The 21,343-nt window shown below is 43.9% G+C and overlaps 1 protein-coding gene across 4 annotated transcripts in view; it reads right to left on the bottom strand.

The window, feature by feature from the left end:
* LOC140739753 (rho GTPase-activating protein 45-like) overlaps positions 1-21,343 on the bottom strand; it is a 181,928-nt gene that overhangs the window by 56,731 nt on the left and 103,854 nt on the right. For all 4 annotated transcript variants that reach the window (XM_073068234.1, XM_073068231.1, XM_073068232.1 and 1 more), the window contains exons 4-5: positions 11,046-11,130; positions 2,675-2,747 (exon numbers count right to left, since the gene is read on the bottom strand). In XM_073068234.1, the coding sequence (XP_072924335.1) occupies positions 2,675-2,747; positions 11,046-11,130 (158 nt within the window). The remainder of the gene's footprint in view (positions 1-2,674; positions 2,748-11,045; positions 11,131-21,343) is intronic.

Here is a 21,343-nt window from a genome sequence, read left to right as displayed (position 1 = left end):
GGGATACCAAAGATGTTAGCGGATTTCTACAGATAGAACATTCTGTCTAGGTGCATCACTGCTTGGTATGGAGATGCCAATGCACAGGATCAAAAGAGACTGCAGACGGTTGTAGGCTCAGTCAATTCCATCACAAACACAACCCTCCCCATCACTGAGGATATTTACAAAAGGTAGTGCGTCAAGAGGTCAGCATCAATTATTATGGACCCATCTGTTCCCAATCCATTCTGACATGTCAGTCCTTGGCCTCCTCTTCTGCCCTGATGAGGCCACTCTCAGCTTGGACGAGAATACCTCCTATTCCATGTAGGTAGCTTCCAACCTCTGATCTCAAACCTCTGCTGCCTTGCGGCTACACCCGCTCCAACTTCCAGTAACTTTTTCATCCCCCTCCCTTCCCTCTTCAATTACCCACTCTGTCCTCTTACCTCTTCTGCTCACCTGCCTATCACCTCCCCCAGTCTCCTCCTTCCCTTTCTCCCATGATACACTCCCCCTCTCCTATCAGATTCCTTTTTCTCCAGTCCTTTACCTTTCCCACCTATCACCTCCCAGCTTCTTCCTCCGTCCCCCTTCCCCACACACAGAGCTGACTCTTGTCACCTTCTCCTCCCCCCACCATCTTCTTCTGGCATCTTCCCTCTTCCTTTCCTGTCCTGATGGAGGGACATGACCCGAAACATCGATGCTGCCTGGCCTGCTGAGTTCCTCCAGCATTTTGTGTGTGTGTGTTGCCCTAGAAACCCACTGCCTGAACGAACAGCTTAACGTGCCATGACTAATGTTCCTATGGACAATTGGCTATACAAATGTGCTGCTGCCCTGACATTAATATCCCTTGTATCTGCTCTTTCTCAGCTAATGCGAATGTCTAATGTGAATCAATTTTATTTATTTCCCAGTATCTGCAGATGCTGGAAATCCGAACAACACACACAAAATGTTGGAGGAACTCAGCAGGCCAGGCAGCATCCATGGAAAAGAGTACAGTCGACGTTTCAGGTTGCCACCCTTCGGCAGGACTGGAGAAAAAAAGGTGAAGAGTAGATTTAAAAGGTGTGGGGCGTAAGGGAGAGAAAAACACCAGGTGATAAGTGAAACTTGGAGGGGGAGGGTTGGAGTAAAGAGCTGGGAAGTTGATTGGTGAAAGAGACAGAAAGCCATGGAAGAAAGAAAAAGTGGGGAGGAGTACCAGAGGGAGGCGATGGGCAGGCAAGGAGGTAAGGTGAGGGAAGGAAAGGCGGGGGGAAATGGTGAAGGGGGTGGGAGGCATTACCAGAAGTTTGAGAAATCGATGTTCATGTCATCAGGTTGGAGGCTACCCACACGGAATACAAGGTGTTTTTCCTCCAACCTAAGTGTGAACAATGGAGGAAGCCATGGATGGACATATTGGAATGGGAATGGGAAATGGAATTAAAATGGTTGGCCACTGGGAGATCCCGCTTTTTCTGGCGGGATTTTATTTGTGTAGCAATACAGTGCGGAGTAGGCCTTCCGGCCCTTCGAGCCAAGTTGCCCTAGCAACCCCACAACCTTGATGAACTATAACCTAATCGTGGGACAATTTAAAATGTCCAATTAACCTACTTGGTGCATCTTTGGACTGTGGGAAGAAACAGGAGCACCCAGAGGGCACCCATGTGGTCACGGGGAGACCATACCAACTCCTACCTGGTACGTTTGCGAACCGTGGGAGGAAACCAGAGCACACGGGGAAAACTCGCACATGAGATGGGGAGGGCATACAGAGACTCCTTACAGATGATGTCGGAATTGAACTCTCAACTCCGACACCCCATGCTACCATGGCACCCAAATTTTTATCTAGGGATACCGCGTGGAACAGGCCTTTATGGCCTAACAAGCTGTGCCGCCCAGCAACCCACCTACTTAACACCAAGCTAATCACAGGACAATTTACAATGCCCAATTAACCTGCTAATCAATACGTCTTCGAATTGTGGGAGGAAACTGAAGCATACGGAGGAAAACCCACTTGGTTACGGGGAGAACGTACAAACTCCTTACCGAAGCCATCGGAATTGATCTCCAAACTCTGACACCGTGAGCCAGAGTACAGTCGTACTGACTGCTAGCTACTGTGTTGCCCCAATCTGTGCTTATCACGAGTGGAGTCAAGGCCAGGAACTGTACTGCCTCAGTACCTCCTCTAATGACTGGTTATTGTTTGGGAATGTCCAATGGTCGAGAGAAGAGGAAGACAAAATGAAATTTCACCACCAATATGTTTTGTAAAATAAAAACCTCGAAGTTCTGTAGAATGAAAACCCAACTTTGAATGTGGAATATGATTCCGCTTTGACTCAGTCTTACTTGCTTTATGGATGTTAAAAATTTCCATGGGTACATTAGGAGTTCACTGAGTTTAAAACCAAAGACAGCGCACCAGGGAAAATCCAATTTAATGTAGAGATGTAAACTTTGGAAGATGGCATGCAGATCTGATGAATCCAACTACAACCTGAATGCCATCTTTACTTACGCCATTCTTCAAGACTCTTGAGCAGAAGTAAAATCCCTGAGGCACACAAATTATAAAGCTCTTTCAGAAATCAATTCATAACGACTAGACAAAGAGCTTTTCAGAAGTGGTGTGTGTACACACGCAACGGTTCTTGTATAACGTGGGTCCATTCTGTCCACTCACCCTGCACTTATCCATCGCTGGTAATGATAACAGGGTGCTGCTGTCTACCTCGCCCATGAGGAGTTCTGAGACACTGCCAAAGAGGAAACAATAATTATAGCAGTTGACAAGCCTCGATTTATACATTTCTATTTGTTTTCAAAAGCAAAAGTTTCCTCCATATTCTCATTCAATTACACACCAAGCGGTTCAGAAAGGCCTTCAGTCTAAGTCTAACACATATCTCTTCATAACCAATTATCAGGGAGAACCCAAAGAGTGGCATATGCTGTCTTGTTCCCTGAACCCTTTCTTTCTGCTTCAAGGGAAGGAAACCCATTGAAAGGTTTAGATAGAGTGGATGTGGAGAGTGTTATGAATGTACCACAGCTCTGAGGGGCCGAAGGGTGCGGGACCAGCCCCCTCCTTCCGGAGAATCGCAAGATCGCTATTAATTCGGGTCTTGGACCCAGGAAATGAGAGACAATGCAACGGATTTGACCATTGTTCTTAGAGGCACCTGTGTGAATTGCAACTCTATAGTACGTGCCAGCTATCAGGGACATGGACACCCTCCGGCAATGTGGGGTGGGGATTGTATCACCCTACCTTGATTGACATTTACAAATCTGCCAGTCATGATAAAAAGGAGACTGCAGGAGGCAGTACCCCAGCGACGCACCAGAGGGAGAGACCATCGCACATCGCTCCCGTGAGGACGGGAAGCTGTTCGGAAGCCATGTGTGATTCGGTTCCCCTAGCTTGGGGAACGAGTGGCTGATAACCCCGAAAAAGACTTCGAAATGACAACGGGGAACCCACGTTCCCGATTCAACGAGTTGAGTCCAAAAGGCTGGCAAGTTTATTTTCTCTCTCCAACACGTGAGACCCCAGCGGTCCCTGAAAAGGCTAAAAACCTATATGAACTTCCAAGACTTTGATATTTCCATCGGACAATAGTTTTACCCCTAGACAAACGATAGAGCTACTTCTTATTGTTGATTATTACTATACCCGCGCTTTAGATTGAGTATTGACGACATATATTATCTGAATGTTTGTATTAACCTTACTTTTGTGCCCCTTTATAAATAAAAACGTTTAAAAATAGTACCATCAGATTTCAGCGGACCTCTCTATCTTTGCTGGTAAGTGACCCAGTTACGGGGTTTGTAACAAGAGGAACTTCCCTATAGTGGGGGGGAGTCCAGGACCAGAAGACACAGCCTCAGAATGAAAGGACATCCATTTAGAATAGAGGAATTTCTTTAGCCAGGGGATGATGAATCTGTGGAATCATTGCCACAGATGGCTGTGGAGGTCAAGTCATTGGGTATATTTAAAACAGAGGTTGATAGACTCTTGATTAGTAAGGGTTATGGGGAGAAGGCAGGAAAATGTGGTTGAGAGGGAAAGTAAAGTCAGCCATGATTGAATGCCAGAGCAGTCCCAATGACTGAATGGCTTAACTCTGCTCCTATGTCTCATGGACTGGTTGAGTGCTCTTCAGTCAGTTCTTTCCTGTGAATAATCCAGATGAAAATGCAGATGATGGAAATCTGAAGAAAAACCTAAAAATGTTAGAAAAGCTCAACAGTTCATGCAATGTCTGTGGAGAGAAAATCAGGGCAGAATTAGGGTTGTGGGATGAATCATATTTCTCACTAACTTATGACCAAAGTTTTTGGAAAATTATAACCAGTGGAATCAATCATCGTAGGAAATGAGGAAGTGAAGAGCCCAGGGGATTGGCATTGTGTAGAGTAATGTTCTGCTTATCTGCCATCTGGAGATGTATGAGGAGCGTTTGATGGCTCTGTACTTGCTGTAGTTTAGTAAAATGAGGAGGGATCTCATTGAAACCCATTGAGTACTGAAAGGCCTAGATAGAGTGGACATGGAGAGGATATTTCCAATAGTGGGGGAGTCTCGGACCAGAGGCTACAGCCTCAGAATACAAGGATGTTCCCTTTAGAGGAGAGAGGAGGAGGAGGAATTTCTTTAGGCAGATGGCAGTGAATCTCTGGAATTCATTGCCATGGATGGCTGTGGAGGTCAAATCATTGGGTACATTTAAAGTAGGGGTTGATAAGTTCTTGATTAGTAAGGGCGTCAAAGGTTACTGGGAAAAGGCAGGAGAATGGGGTTGAGAGGAATAATAAATCAGCCATGATTTAAAGGCAAAGTAGACTCGATGGGCCAAAGGCAACTAGGGATAGGCAATAAATTCTGGCTTATCTGGCGATGCCCACATTCCCTAAATGAAAAAAAATCAGACCAGTTGGTACGTTAACTGGTCATTGTAAACTGTCACGTGACTAGGCTAGAATTAAATTGAAGGATTGTAGGGGGCATGACTCAAAGGGCCAATTCAGTGTTATATCTCAGTAAGCACAGTGTCTATAAAAAGTATTCACCCTCTTGGAAGTTTTCATGTTCTATTGTTTGTCACAGGGGATTTAAATTGTTTATTTTTTGACACTGATCAGCAGAAAAAGACACGTTCATGTCAAAGTGAAACACAGATCTCCACAAAGTGATCTAAATTAATTATAAATATAAAACACAAAATCATTTAATATGACACACCAAATCATCACTGGTGCAGCCAGTTGGTTTTACAAGTCACACAGTTAGTTAACTGGAGATCACCTGAGTACAGTCAAGGTCTTTCAATTGATGGTAGTAAAAATACACCTGTTTCTGGAAAGTCCAACCATTGGTGAGTCAGTATCCTGGCAAAAACCCCAGCACAAAGACAAAAGAACACTCCAAGCAACTTCATGAAAAGGTTATTGAAAAGCACAAGTCAGGAGATGGATACAAGAAAATTTCCAAGACACTGAATATCCCTTGGAGTACATTTAAATAAATCATCAGAAAATAGAAAGAATGTGGCACAGCTGTAAATCTGCCTAGAGCAGGCCGTCCTCAAAAACTGAGTGACATTGCAAGAAGGGGACTAGTGAGGGAGACCTATGACAACTCTGGAGGAGTTACAAGATTTAGTGGCTGAGATGGGAGAGACTGCGCATACAACAACTGTTGCCCGGGTGCTTCACCAGTCACAGCTTTATGGGAGAGTGGCAAAGAGAAAGCCACTGTTGAAAAAGACTCACATGAAACTCAGCTGGAGTTTGCCAGAAGGCGTGCGGGAGACTGAAGTCAGCTTGACGAAGGTTTTATGGTCTGATGCAACCAAAATTGAATTTTTTGGCCATCAGACTATATGCTATGTTTGGTATAAGCAGAACATCACAAATCACCAAAAACACACCATCCCCACTGTGAAGCATGCTGTGGGGATGCTTCACTGCAACAGGCCCTGGAAGGCTTGTGAAGGTAGAGGGTAAAATGAATGCAGCAAAATACAGGGAAATCCTGGAGGAAAACCTGATACAGTCTGCAAGAGAACTGCAACTTGGGAGGTTTGTTTTTCAGCAAGACAATGACCCCAAGCATAAAGCCAAACTACAGAGGATGGCTTAAAATCAATAAAGTTAATGTCCTGGAATGGCCAAGTCAGAGTCCAGACCTCAATCCAATTGAGAATTTGTGGCTGGACTTGTAAAGGGCTATTCACTCACGATCCCCATGCAATCTGACAGAGCTTGAGCAGTTTTGTAGAGAAGAATGGGGAAAATTTGCAGTGTCCAGATAAGCAAAGCTAATCGAAACCTATTCACACAGACTCAATGCTGTAATTGCTGCCAAAGGTGCATCTACTAAATACTGACTTGAAGGAACTGAGCAATTATGCAATCAATGATTTTGTGTTTAATAATTGTAATTAGTAGAAATTTGTTTCCACTTTGACACAAAAGAGTCATTTCCTGTTGATCAGTGTCAAAAAAGCCAAATTAAATCCATCATGATTCAATGCTGTAAAACTAGAAAACATGAAAATTTCCAAGGGGGTGAATACTTTTTATAGGCACTTTATATACTTTTTATATGAATGAATAAACAAACATACAAACAATTGTCCCTATCAGAGTGTCAAGTATTGTTTGTTGATTTTTTAAAAATTATTTGCATGATTTGTCCTTGATGGGCCAAATGGCCTAATTCTATTCCTATATCTTATGGTCTCATATTTTCATATACACTCTGTGGCTGCTTTATTAGAGGTACACCTGCCTGTTAATGCAAATATCTGATCAGCCAATCATGTAGCTCAATGAATAAGAGTACACAGACATGCTCAAGAGGTTGAGTTGCTCTCCAGACCAAACATCAGAATGGGGAAGAAATGTGATCTAAGTGACTTTGACTGTGGAATGATTGTTGGTGCCAGGCAGGGTGGTTTGAGTATCTCAGAAACTGCCGACCTCCTGAGATTTTCACACACAGCAGTCTCTAGTTTACAGAGAATAGTGTGAAAAACAAAAAAAAAAATCCAATGAGTAAACATGAGGAAATCTGCAGATGCTAGAAATTCAAACAACAACACACACAAAATGCTGGTGGAACGCAGCAGGCCAGGCAGCATCTATAGGGAGAAGCGCTGTTGACGTTTCGGGCCGAGACCCTTCGTCAGGAGTGCTCCAATGAGTGTTAGTTCTGTAGGCAAAACTGCCTTGTTAATAAGATAAGTCAGAGGAGAACGGTCAGACTGTTTCAAGCTGACAGGAAGGTGACAGTAACTCAACAGGAAGGTGACGTGTTACAATAGTGGTGCGCAGAAGAGCATCTCTGAACGTACAACAGGTTGAACCTTGAAGTGGATGTGTCACAACAGCAGGAGACCATTAACATACACCCAGGGGCCACTTCAATGGGTACAGGAGATATCTAATATAGTGGCCATTGTGTGTATATCAAAATAAACTGTTGATAATAAAAAATATTTATAATAATAAATCGTGCAATGCCTTTTCATTCTTGTGCTCAATGTGTTCAGTAGTGTTTTATTAAAACCAGTAGCACAGTTCCTCACCCAACCCAACCCCTCCCTCTCTAGTAGCAGAAGCACCCTACGCTGTGGCCCTTCCCCGCCGAGAGCTTGTGGCGGCTGCACCGAGTCTCACAGCAACCCTCAGCATGTACTTCTGCTCAACGTGCCAGTCGGCAGGTTTTCTCCACGGACATCTCGACGGGCAGGCAGACCAAAATCAAGAGTTCAGCGTTTCAATGCAGGCAATGGAATCCCATCTCAGGGAACAGCCGTCTCCGTCCTTACAGCACACAGAAGAAAGGAGGCCAGGTTAGCAGGAAACCTGGCTGTTTACACTGCAAATGGTTTGAACACCTCCGGTACACAGCCTCACACCTCCTCATCATTAAGAATTGTCACTTGATAATTTGGCCACGAACTCCACTTCCTGCCTCCACGTCAGTTCTTACCAACCACTTCCTGCAAACAAACTGAAAACACGAAGCAACACACACACAAACAAAATGCTGGAGGAACTCAGCAGGTCAGGTAGTGCCTATGGAGGGGATCAAACAGTTGACATTTTGGGCTGAGACCCTTCTTCAGGTCCTGAAACTCTGACTGCCCCTTTCCTCTATATGTGCAGCCTGACTTGCTGAGTTCCTCCAGCATTTTGTGTGTGTTTCTCGAGATTTCCAGCATCTGCAGAACCTCTTGTGCTTATGAAAACATAAAGCATGTACTTTTAAAAAAAATCTATTTTTTTAAATCCAAAAACTTTTGAAACATTTTAAAGCCACCTACCTTTCTGGTCTCTCTCCCTGCAACCTTTAATGACTTTTAAAATATTACTTCCTAATCCAATCTTCAGGTGCAAGGCCCAGTAGCCTAGGAGGCTCCGGACTCATTATCATCAGCCTGTCCCTCAACGAGTCAATAGGGCTACCCTCTCTCGGCTTCCTCACCCGATCCGCAGATGAACCTAATGCTAGCACCAATCTGTCTGCTAAAATTAACCACACTTTGTTGAGAAAGCACTTCCTCTTGAATATTTGCTGGTGTCTACTTACTTTCTGAATGTAATTGAAATGGGAGACTGTCATTTGACTTGTGTTAAACCTTGTAGTAATGGGTTCAGATCTTGAGGTCAAAAGCTGACAGAAATCAAGCAGAGACAGATACTGAAACACCTTAGGCTGGATCAGTCCAACAGTAGAAGTATCTAGCAGAAAACATGTTAAGCTATTGATTTGTTTGTTTGCGGGAGGCAAGATGGTGGGGATAGCCCTCTACCAAATTACCACAGTGCTGTGCAAAAGTTTTAGGCAACCTAACGACACATATGTGCCCAAAAGACGTTAGCATAGTGCTGTATGCTCTGTTTACATTAAGGACCATACGTGGCCAAGAAGATCTGACTAAAGTTAACTGGTCAGGAGCAACACAAGAATGATATAAAAGGTTTCTATTAACCATTGTGGTGGGGTGGAGATATGTCTGTACCAAAGGAGGTGCAAGGGGCTCCTTCCCTCCACTAGACTGCAGGTCACCCCTGGGCAAGGTGCTTGGGCACCTGCTTAGCTCCTCAATCAGAGTCACGTGAAACCATGGGAGCAGGCGGTGGATGGTCGTACGAGCACCTGGTGCATATCACAAGTCCTGGTTATGCAAAAACTGATGCCAGGCAGACAATCTCTGAAGAGTATTGACAATGGCCAGGGTCACCCATCTTGTAAAGACGCTGCTGAGAAGAAGGCCATGGCAATCCACTTTGGCAGAAAAATTTGCCAAGAATAATCATGGTCATGGAAGACCAAGATCACCCACGTCATACAACATGGGACATGATGATGAGTTATTTATTTAGAGACACGGTGTAGAATAGGCCCTTCAAGTTGCCCACCCAGCAACCCCCGATTTAACCCCAGCCTAATCACGGGACAGTTTACAATGACCAATTAACCTACCCAGTATGTCTTCGGACTGTGGGAGGAAGTACAGAGACTCCTTACAGAGGATGCCGGGACTGAACTCGGAACTCCAACGCCCCCCCAACTGCGATAGTGTTGCACTAACCGCTACGCTGTCATCTCAGCGACTTTCAGCAGCAAACCTAACAAGTGCAGGCGCAACGTACCGATTTTCGGTTATGAAACATTACTTTTCCATATTTATCATTGAGCTGCTTGCAATTAGATTCAGGCACTGCACTTGCAAAAGGAGAAAACAAAATACAAACGCAGTCTGCAGATGCCGGAATCTGGAGCAAAACAAAATGCTGGAGGAGCTCAGCCGGTCAGGCAGTATCCGTGGAGCAAGTGGGCAGCCAGTGATTTGGGACCAGCCTAGGTGAAGGGTCTTAATTTGAAATACTGTCCACAGATGTTGTATGGCCTGTTCAATTCCTCCAGCATTTTGATATTGGCATAAATATAAATATATATTCATATTGATATTATATTCATATCCCAATGTTCCCTCTAAGATTGAGCACACGTGCATGTGCGCACATCTTTTGCTACTAGCTCACAAAGGAATTTAAACTGCGCACAAAAGTTTGTCACCCTCTACCTCATTGGCATGTTCAGTATATTTCATGATCGTACACAATCACACTGCCTTTTCCGGTTTCTGATGCGGACGGTGCTGACAACGTGGAGTTTGCGATGATTTGTCTGCAGATTTTAGAACTGGCTTATTTATACTGTTTTTATTGAAGAAATTATTCAGTGCCCACATGTTGTTGTCACAGGGCAAAAAATTGCACAGCACAAGATTTTTGCACACACTGGTCTTTACTAATTAGAGGGAACACTGCTGTACACATATATAAAATATACACAGATGGTAATGCATACATGGAATGAGCTGCCAGAGGAAGTGGTTGAGGCAGATACAATTATTATATTTGAAGGAAACTTGACATGACATAAGGACAGGAAATGCTTTGACAGATATGGGCCAAACCCAGGCAAATGAGAATGGCGTAGATGGGAATTTGATTCTGCATGAACTAGTTGGGCCGAATGGCCTGTTTCCGTGCTGTATTACTCTGTGACTCAACCATCAGGCTCTTGAACCAGTGCGGATAACTTCACTCAACTTCAACTGAACTGCTCTCACAACCTACGGACACGCTCATGTGCTTGATATTTATTTCTTGCCTGCTGGCTTAATTACTTACGCATGTATTTATTTATTTGTATTTGTACTTGCACAGTTTGTTGTCTTTCTCACACTGGTTCTTCGTCCATCCTGTTGGGTGGGGTCTTTCATGATTCTATTATGGTACTACGGATTTTACCACGAGAAAACGAGTCTCAGGGTTGTGTATGTACTTTGATGACAAATTTACTTAGAACTTAATGCTCATGACAGGCAGTCATGAGATGGTTCAACAAGCCTAGGGTTAAAACAGTAAAACAGGAAAGATCGGATTCAGTTCCTGAATTCGGACTCTTTTCCATACATGGTGCTGCTGCTAACTCTGTCCCCGTGAATCTGTCATCTACTTACTTGCCGCCGAATGCCACCGCCATTGTTTCAATTGCCTTCTCAAACTCCTTTTTGTCGTTTTCATTGTTGGATTCATAATGGAAGCCTAAAGGAGGAAGAAGCACACGTTTCAATGAGCAAGAATTCTGAGCAAGGTTACCGTCCTTTCCTCTCCATAGACGCTGCCTGGCCGACTGAGTTCCCCCAGCATTTTGTGTGTGCTCTTCCAGGTTTACAGCATCTGCAAAACCTCTTGCGTTTAATAAAACACGGAGCACTGCAGGGGAACGGAAAAGGCTGCAGAGGGTCGTAAACTCAGCCATCTCGACCATGGGTGCAACACTCCCTACCACCAAGGTCATCTTCAAAAGGTGATGCCTCAAAAAGGTGTCATCCATCATTAAGGACCCCCGCCTTCCAGGACATGCCCTCTTCTCATTACTACCATCAGAAAGGAGGTGCAGGAGCCCAAGGACACACAGTCAATATTCTGGAACAGCTTCTTCCCCGCCACCATCAAACTTCTGACCAGATAATAAACTCACTATATTTTTGCATTGCTTATTTAATTATTTTTATATCGTTCTTGTTCTAAATTATATTATGTTTTATGTGTTGCACTGTACTGCTGCTGCAAAAACAACCAATTTCACACCATACAGCATGTCGTTGATAATAAACCGGATTCTGACTCTGATCTTCAGAACCTCCTGTGTTTCTGACAGTGCAACATTTTTGCACAGTTATAACCTGCAGTAGTTACTTTGAACGAGTCATTAATCCTGCCTTAGAAACCAAGATTGCCAGGGGGTTTGAACATCCATCATCACTCCCTGCAATCTATCAGCTGTCCACCCTGTAATCTTCTCCCTGCTTTCGAGAGAGGGTCACTTTGACAGATCTGGTCACTGGTTACAGCCCAGGGCAAGAGTTACAACTGACAGAACCCTCCCTGCTGCAAGCTTAACCTCAAGTTGCACTGGGGGAACTACACCTTAGTGAAGCTCATTTCTGACTCCACATGACAAAACAAAGATCCCTTGTTTTAATATTTAAGTGTTATCTTTATTTGATTTGGGAAATCGGATGAGTTAGTAAAATATTTTGCCAAGTTCAGTTACACACATTCCCAATTCCAGCAATCCCAATAAAAGCTTCAGACTTCCCCGTGTGACTTTCCGGCAGCTCAGGGAATAAACATCCACTGTGGCCAGCCTTTCTCTGTAGGTCAGAGTCCAAGCATCATCCTCATAAACTACTCCAACCTCACAATGTTTTGGTCACCTACCTACAAGAAAAATGTAAACAAGGTTGAAAGAGTACAGAGAAAATTTACAAGCACATTGCCAGGATTGGAGGACCTGAGTTATAAGGAAAGATTGAATAGGTTAGGACTTTATTCCCTGGAATGTAGAAGATTGAGAGGAGATTTGATTGAGGTATACAGAATTATGAGGGGTATAGACAGGGTAGATGTAAACATGCTTTTTATCTGAGGTTGGATGGGACTAGAACAGAGGTCATGGGTTAAGGGTGAAAGGTGAAATATTTAAGGGGTACATGAGGGGAAACTTCTTCACTCAGAGGATCGTGAGAGTGTGGAACGAGCTGCCAGTACAAGTGGTGCATGCGAGCTCGATTTCAACGTTTAAGAGAAGTTTGGATAGGTACGTGGATGAAGGGCTATGGTCCTGGTACAGGTCAATGGGAGTAGGTAGTTTAAAAGGTGTGGCACAGACTAGATGGGCCAAAGGGCCTGCTTCAGTGGTGTACTTTTCGATATCTTTCCTGCAGCAGGGTGACCAAAACTGAACACCATATTCCAAGTGCGGTCTCACTGACGATGTATATACCTGCGACATGTGTAAGTGATGCAGTGATATAGCAGGAAGGGCTCGGGTGACCCAGTTCCAGGCCACCACACCCATCTGAGCTTCCCTCTAGTGCTCGGTTTCTTCCCCCATCCCAAAGACGTTAATCAGCCACGGGAAATGGCCCATCGTGTGGATGGGAACATGAGGGGGTGTTAATCGACATGAGAGAGAGGAATTATGCGAAGGGCTGTTGGGATTGCTCGGAGACCTGGCACAATGGCAGAAGAAAATATTTCAAAGTTCAAAGTACGTATACGTCACCCCGTACTACCTTGAGATTCATTCTCTTGCGGGCATTTACAGGAAGATTAAGAAATGCTCTCCCCGTGATCACGTGGGTTTCCTCCGGGTGCTCCGGTTTCCTCCCACATTCCAAAGATGTATGGGCCAACAGGTTAATCGGTCAGATGGATGTAATTAGGCAGTGCGGCCTCGTAGGGCCAGAACGACCTGTTACTGGGCTTCATCTCTAAATAAAATAAGATTGATAAATGGAGGTCTCAGTCTGAAACGTCGACTGTTTGCTTTCCTCCATAGGCGATGCTTGACCTGTGTGTGTGTGTGTGTGTGTGTGTGTGTGTGTGTGTGTGTGTGTGTGTGTGTGTGTGTGTGTGTGTGTGTGTGTGTGTGTGTGTGTGTGTGTGTGTGTGTGTGTGTGTGTGTGTGTGTGTGTGTGTGTGTGTGTGTGTGTGTGTTGTTGCTGCTACAGCAGATTTCTAGAATCTGCAGAATGTCTTGTGTCTCCATGAATGGAAGCAGACCTTTCTGCCCCTTCATCCTATCCCACCTGATTCCAATGAAATGAGGGGAATAATTGGCAGGGTGAAAGGGAAAGGGCAAGTGTTGAAAGACTGGCTGGATCTCACGACTGGGACCTGGTACCAACTCAACTGGCCTCTTGCTGTGCCACTACATTTCAGGGAACTGAAGCCATGTTGATGGCACTGAGTGAAGAACGCCCACCAAACTACAGGTTTTCATGAGGGTCTGAATGAACACTGGCAGTTTTACTTTCAACCTTGTTCCTGGGCAGCAGACAGATCCCATAGCCGGACCCTGAGGACCTGAATTATAGGGTAAGGCTGAATATGCTAGGACTTTATTCCCTGGACGGAGGAGAATGAGGGAATGAGGAGAACTTGATAGAGGTATATAAAATTATGAGGGTAAATGTAAGCAAGCCTTTTCGATTGAGGTTGCGCAAGACTGAGACTAGAGGTCATGGGTTAAAGGTGAAAGGTGAAATGTTTAAGAGGAACGTGAGGGAGAACTGCTTAACTCAGAGGGTGGTGAGAATGTGGAATGAACTGCCAGAGGAACTGGTGGATGGTGGTTAGATTTCAACACTATGGAGGGCTATGGTCCAGGTGCAGGTAGATGGGACTGGGCAGAATAATAGTTTGTAGAGACTATACAGCCTGTTTCTGTGCTGTTGTGCTTTATGAATCTTGTACCAACTCAGGGAGACAGAAAGGGCTCTATTTCATATTTGATATGTTGGAACAGCTTTAGATTGGGCACAAAAGAGACTTGGATTTTGGAGTCTCGTGCAAGAAACAAACTGCTGGAAGACCTCACTGGGGAGAGCAATATCTGCGGGGGTGGTGGGCGGAGCAATTGAGTTGAGTCCCTGCATCATGTCTCAATGCAAGTGTTCTACCTGAGACATTGACAATTTCTCACAGATGCTGCCCGACCCGCTGGGTTCCTCCAGCCGTTTGTTCACTGGTTTTAAACTGGTGTGCAGGTTGCAGGATGGAGAGAAAAGTGCACTGAGGTCATGCTGGACCATTATCACTGTCTCATTCTCCAAGGACGCTGCCTGGCCTACTGTACATTTCTAGTACTTTCAGCTTTTGTGTCACATTTTCTGAAGGGGCTGTCTCTCTCTTGTCTCCGGGAACAAAGGTAAATCAGATGTAGTTATTGTAAAAATTTAGATTTATTCTGAAACTGCCCGGCCTTCTGTTGGAGATGTGTATATGGCTAGACTAGCTCAGATATTTATTCCCATGTTCTGAGGGTTAGTTGGTGCCATTTAAACATAGAACATTACGGCATAGTGCCAACCTTTTAACCTACTCAAAAGTTCAATCCTAACCCTTCCCTCCTGCATAGCCGTCCATTTCTACAGATGTACTGTGGAGAGTGTCCGAGATCGAAATAAGCTGCAGAAAGTTGTGAACCGGGTCTGCTCCATCATGGGCACTAGCCTCCTCAGCTTCCAGAACATCTTCAAAAGGCGATGCCTCAAAAAGGCAGCATCCATCATTAAGGACCCCCATCACCCAGGACATGCCCTCTTCTCATCGCTACCATCAGGGAGGAGGTATAGGAGCCTGAAGGCACACACTCAATGATTCAGGAACAGCTTCTTCCCCTGTGCCATCTGAATTCTGAATGGACATTGAACCCAAGAACACCACCTCACTACTTTTTATTTTGCACTACTTATTTAATTCAGCTATTTAATATACGACTATAAATCACAGTTTTTTCCAGCATTATAAATGGCATTGTACTGCTGCATAGGCAACAAATTTTACAACATATGCCAGTGATATTAAACTTGATTCTGAATCTGATTTTTTAGAATCATCTATGTGCCTATTACAGAGTTTTGTAAATGCTCCTAATGTATCTGCCTCTACAATAAACCCTGACAAGATCTTTCATGTACCCACCACTCTCCGTGTAAAACACTTACCTCTGACATTCCTCCTATACTTCACTCCAATCACCTTAAAAACCATGCCTCCTTGTAGTAGCCAATTTATTTAACAGTGCCGATGGTGAGGAACAAGGGTTCAATGATCACCACACCCAGCCATTCTGTTTAGAGAGCATTATGGAATTAGAGTTAATTTCCTGCTATTCAGCCCTTCCCAGGAGAGTTTACTCACCATCTTCAGTTGTGAGTTGTTGTCATTTGCTCTTGGTGTTTGATTGACACTGCGAACTAACCTTGTTTTCACCCGCACAGTGAACTAGCTGATCTTAGCAAAGCAGCTTCATAAGAGAATGAGTCCAAATTCCAAAAGGACCATAGAGCACAGGGGCATGATTAGGCCACTCGGCCCATCAAGTCTGCTCTGCCATTCCAACGTGGCTTATTTACTATACCTCAACCCCATTCTCCTGCCTTCTCCCCGTAACCTTTGACGCCCTTACTAATCAAGAACCTATCTACCTCTGCTTTAATTACGTCAAATTACTTAGCGATGAATTCTACAGATTAATCATCCTCTGACTAAAGATATTACTCCTCATCTCTGTTCCGAAGGGACATCCTTCTATTCTGAGACTGTGCCCTCTGCTCCTAGAGTCCCCAACTACAGGAAACATCCGCTCCACATCTACACTGTCTGGGCCTTTCAATATTCGATAGGTTTCGATGAGATCCTCCCTCATTCTTCTAAACTCCAGTGAATACAGGCCCAGAGAGATCAAATGCTCCTTATATGTTAACCCTTCATTCCTGGGATCATTTTCGTGAACCTCGTCTGGACCCTCTCCAATGCCAGCACATCTTTTCTTTGATGAGGAGCTTGAAACTGCACACAATACTCCCAAGTGCAGTCTGACAAAATGCCTTATAAAGCCCCAGCATTTCACTTTGGGTAGTGACAGTAATAATGTGCGGAAGTCTGTCCTGCAACAGGCTCCAGCAGGTAAAGAATGTATCTGAATGCAGATATTTTAGACAATGTTCTGAAAGCAACAACAAAAACCAGGAGCACCGGACATGGTATGTGACCTCAATAGACTCACAGGTGAAGAGTCACCTCACCTGGAAGGACTGTTCGGGCCCCTGAATGGTAGTGAGGGAGGAGGTGCAGGGGCAGGTGTAGCACTTGTTCATGCAAGATTGCTCTTACCCCATCCTTCTGCCACCTTACCCGGGACAGGGTTCCTCTTGTCCTCACCTACCAGTGCACCTGCCCCTGCATCCAGCATATAATTCTCCGGAACTTCTGCCATCTCCAACAGCATCCCACCACCAAAAGCACATCTTTCCCTCCCCTCCCACTTTCGGCTTTCCAAAGAGATCGCTCCCTATGCAACTCCCTTCTCCATTTGTCCCTCCCCACTAATCTCCCTCCTGGCACTTATACTTGCAAGTGGAACAAGTGCTACACCTGTCCTTACACCTTCTCCCTCGCTACAACTCAAACAGTCCTTCCCAGGTGAGGTGACACTTCACTTGTGAGTCTGCTGGGGTCATATACCGTGTCCGGTGTTCCTGGTGTGTATCAGTGAGACCCGACATAGATTGGGACACCGTTTCGCCATGCATCTACGTTCCGTCCACCAGAAAAAGTGGGATCTCCCAGTGGCCACCCATTTTAATTCCACTTCCCATTCCCATTCCGATATATCTATCCATGGCCGCATCTATTGTCGTGATGAGACCACACTCAGGTTGGAGGAACAACATTTGTATTGGTAGCCTCCAACCTGACGGCAGAAACATCAATTTCTCAAACTTCTGGCAATGCCCCTTACCCACCTGTCCTCTCCTTCACCAGTCCTCATCCCCTTTTCCCTCTCTCACCTTACCTCCTTGCCTGCCCGTCACTTCTCTCTAGTGCTCCTCCCCACCACCTTTGTTTCTTCCATGGCCTTCTATCCTCACCTATCTGACTCCCCCTTCTTCAGGCCTATATCTCTTTCAGCAATCAACTTCCCAGGTCTTCACTTCATCCCTCACCCTCCAGGTTTCAACTATCACCTCGTGTTTCTCTCTCCCCTTCCCCACCTCCTAAATCTACTCCCCAGCTTCTTTTCTCCAGACCTGCTGAGTTCTTCCAGCATTTTGTGTGTGTTGCTTGGGATGACACCAGTTGTAGATACTACTATCAGGACAACGTATACCCTGTCCATGCTCCATAGTCTTTCAATTTCCTCTTTTAATTCAGCTATTTCTGGTGTTTTTCACTTATTGATGCCTGTCAGTTGTGTGTGTTTGGAATAACAGATTGATCGTAATATAATTTGTGGGATTCTGACTCTAAAACTGGATCAGGCTTGTATTTATAGTAAGGTATGAATTTTTTTAATGAATTTGTATTTTAAAGCAAGACTTTGATGAATGATTTTGCCACTTGATTGTGCCGATGTAGGTACTCAGATTGAGGTTAAACTACTGCAGGATCCTGCAGTGTGTTGAATTGTATCTTTTGGCATTTTCTGCATTTATCATCTTGAATTTGTTGGTCTCTCATTAAGTATTTTTAAATTTTTTTGTGTGTGTTAATCCTGTACTGCCAAAAGGAACTCCTCTGTTTCTGCGAAGAGGTCTCCAGCTCTACTATTATTATTATTTTTTAATTTTCCCTCAGTTCAAGCTGGTAAAACCCGAGTTACAGGCATAGCTAAGGATACTCATTTCTCAAATACTGTAACTTTCAGACTATTCTAGTGGTGTTTAGCATTGTTGCTTTCTGAAGAGTTACATAGATATTACTGTGTAGCCCTAATTGTTTAATACTATTACGTAGTGCCTTTGGGATGATACCAGTTGTAGCTATTACCGTCGGGACAACGTATACCCTGTTCATGTTCCATAGTCTTTCAATTTCCTCTTTTAGTTCAGCATATCTCTGGTGTTTTTCACTTTTTGATTTCTGTAAGTTATGTGTGTTTGGAATGACATTGGTTGGTGGCATCTGTCGGTCTCGAGAGACCATGGATCTGTGCCTGGGCAGGGTTGTATGGGAGACCGGCAGTTGCCCAAGCTGCAGGCCTTCCCCTCTCCACGCCACTGATGTTGTCCAAGAGAAGGGCACTAGGACCCAAGCAGCTTGGCACCTGTGACGTCGCAGAGCAATGTGTTGTTAAGTGCCTTGCTCAAGGACACAAACACGCTGCCTCAGCTGAGGCTCGAACCAGTGACCTTCAGGTTACTAGTCTGGTGCCTTGTCCACTAGGCCACGCGCCAACACATTATCTATTATCTGGAATGACATTATCTGTTAAATAAATTGTTCTTCCTTTTTTTATCCTGTATTATTATACCTGGACAGTTATTATAGATTGTCCTATCTGTGATAACTGATTGGTCATAATATAATTTGTGGGATCCTGACTCTAAAAACTGGATCAGGCTTGTACTTATAGTAAGGTCTGGTCTTTTATGAGTTTGCATTTTAAAGCAAGATTTTGGTGAATGATGTTTGCCATTTGATTGTACCTCAATCTAAGTAATCAGATTGAGTTAAACCACTACAGGATCCTGTAATGTGTTGGATTGTTTCTGGTTTTTCTTAGCATATATTATTATCATTGTTATTGTTATTACCAATTATGTTGTAATAAGTAAGAGGGGTAGGCGTAATAAGACCTTATTATGTTTTTTGTTTTAATTTTGTCCTATGAAATCATTGTTATGAAATCATCATTGTAAATGATGCTTTTGTTATGTTTGTACTGACCAAAATAAATTAATTTCATTCATTCATTATTTGTTTATTTTAGTATTTGTACTGTTTGTCTTCATTTTTTAAATTTTATTTAGCGATACGGTGTGGAATAGGCCTCTCCGGCATTTTCAGCTGCACCACCCAGCAGGCCACCTATTTAACACTAGCTTAGTCACAGCACAATTTACAATGACCAATTAACCTAACCAGCATGCCTATGGACTGTGGGAAGAAATAGGAGCATCCAGAGGAAACCTATGTGTTAACAGGGAGAATGTACAAACTCCTTACAGACCACACCAGAATTGAATTCCAAACTCTGGACCACCCTGAGCTGTAATAAGTGTTGTGTTATCCATTACGCTAGTGGTGCCATTTTGCACACTAGTTGTTTGTCAGTCTTTGTTTGTGTGCAGTTTTTCACTGACTATATTGTATTTCTTTGTTCTACTGTGAAGACCTGCAGGAAAATAAACCTCAAGGTAGTATATGGTGACATAAACATACTTTGAGAATAAATTTACTTCGAGCTATATCAGTTTTACTCATCCATACTGTAAGCGTTATGAACATTTTACAATAGTAGAGTCATAGGGTCAAAGAGAAGTACAGCACAGAAACAGGCCTTTCAGTCCATCTAATCCATGCCAAAACTTTTTAAACTACCTACTCCCATTGACCTGCACAGGACCATAGCTCTCCATATCCTTACTATCCACGTATCTATCCATTTCAATTATTAAGTCTTGGTTAAAAATAAATACGAGAAATTCTGCAGATGCTGGAAATCCAGAGCAACGCACACAAAATGCTGGAGGAACTCAGCAGTTCAGGCAGTACCTATGGAAATGAATCAACATTCTGTCAGGAACCTTTCAGACCAGCGTGAGGCGCAGAGAGCGTCAGGCCATGGTGCTCTGACACACCGGAGCATCACTGATTTGTTTCTGTATCACCTTCTCCAGTTCTGTATCCCTTTTGCCAAATCACCTTTCCAGCTCTTAGCTTCATCCCACCCCTCCGGTCTTCTCCTATCATTTCGCATTTCCCCCTCCCCCCATTACTTTCAAATCTTTTAGTATCTTTCCCTTTAGTTAGTCCTGACGAAGGGTCTCGGCCCGAAATGTCGACAGTGCTTCTCCTTATAGATGCTGCCTGGCCTGCTGTGTTCCACCAGCATTTTGTGTGTGTTGTTAGAACTTGTTAAGTGACCGGTTTGGGCATTAAGCTTTCCTTGAGTTTTTTTTGGTGCTGCTTGTATTTTGAACATGGTTCCTTGTGCATCCTATTTTTAGTTTATTGATTTTGATACGCACGGGGTTCCTGTGCTATATGCGCTATTTAAGTTTGCTATGTCCTGAATTCTGGGTTCCAAATGAACGAGTGATTTGTGTACTCTAGACCTCTTGAGTAAATACATTCTAAGTCATTTGTTATTTCTCTGTAATGTTCTTCAAATAAATCCTCGTTGTAAACTTTCAACCTCCGAGTGTCAAGTTAACTCCGCACCTAGGATCGTTTGCCTAAAGATCTCGTTACTCAGTCAACATTTTGGGCCGAGGCCCTACATTTCCACAGATGCTGCCTGACCTGCCAAGTTCCCCATCATTGGTTAAAAAGGCACCTTTTAAGGAGATAAAATGTAGCTGGAAAGTGAGAAGGAATTCATTTAATTATCAGCAAAGAACAAATTATTAAAAGCAAGAGGGCAGTTGATGTTTCAGGCCCAGACTATACAACCCCCCCGCCGTCTATTACTCCTGTCACTGCACTGCACTGTAAACACTTTAAACCTCTTTTTATAATGCTCTTTACATTGCAAATACATGCTGGTATTTATTTATTTATGCATATTTTATTCAGTATCTGTCCTGTTAACCTCTTGCGTTTAATGAGCTGATTTTTATTTGTTTTTGCAACACGTAATAAAAAGGCCATAAGCAGCAAGTTTTATGCCTTAAGTTTGACTTCCGGAACTCGGGAGGTTTTGCCTGAACGGAGGAAGTGGGCGAGAGATCACACA

Source organism: Hemitrygon akajei, chromosome 16 (genome assembly GCF_048418815.1).
Source record: "Hemitrygon akajei chromosome 16, sHemAka1.3, whole genome shotgun sequence".
NCBI classification, from domain to species: domain Eukaryota; kingdom Metazoa; phylum Chordata; class Chondrichthyes; order Myliobatiformes; family Dasyatidae; genus Hemitrygon; species Hemitrygon akajei.
The sequence above is the reverse complement of the archived record's forward strand: the minus strand, read 5'-3'. Positions and strand labels throughout refer to the sequence as shown.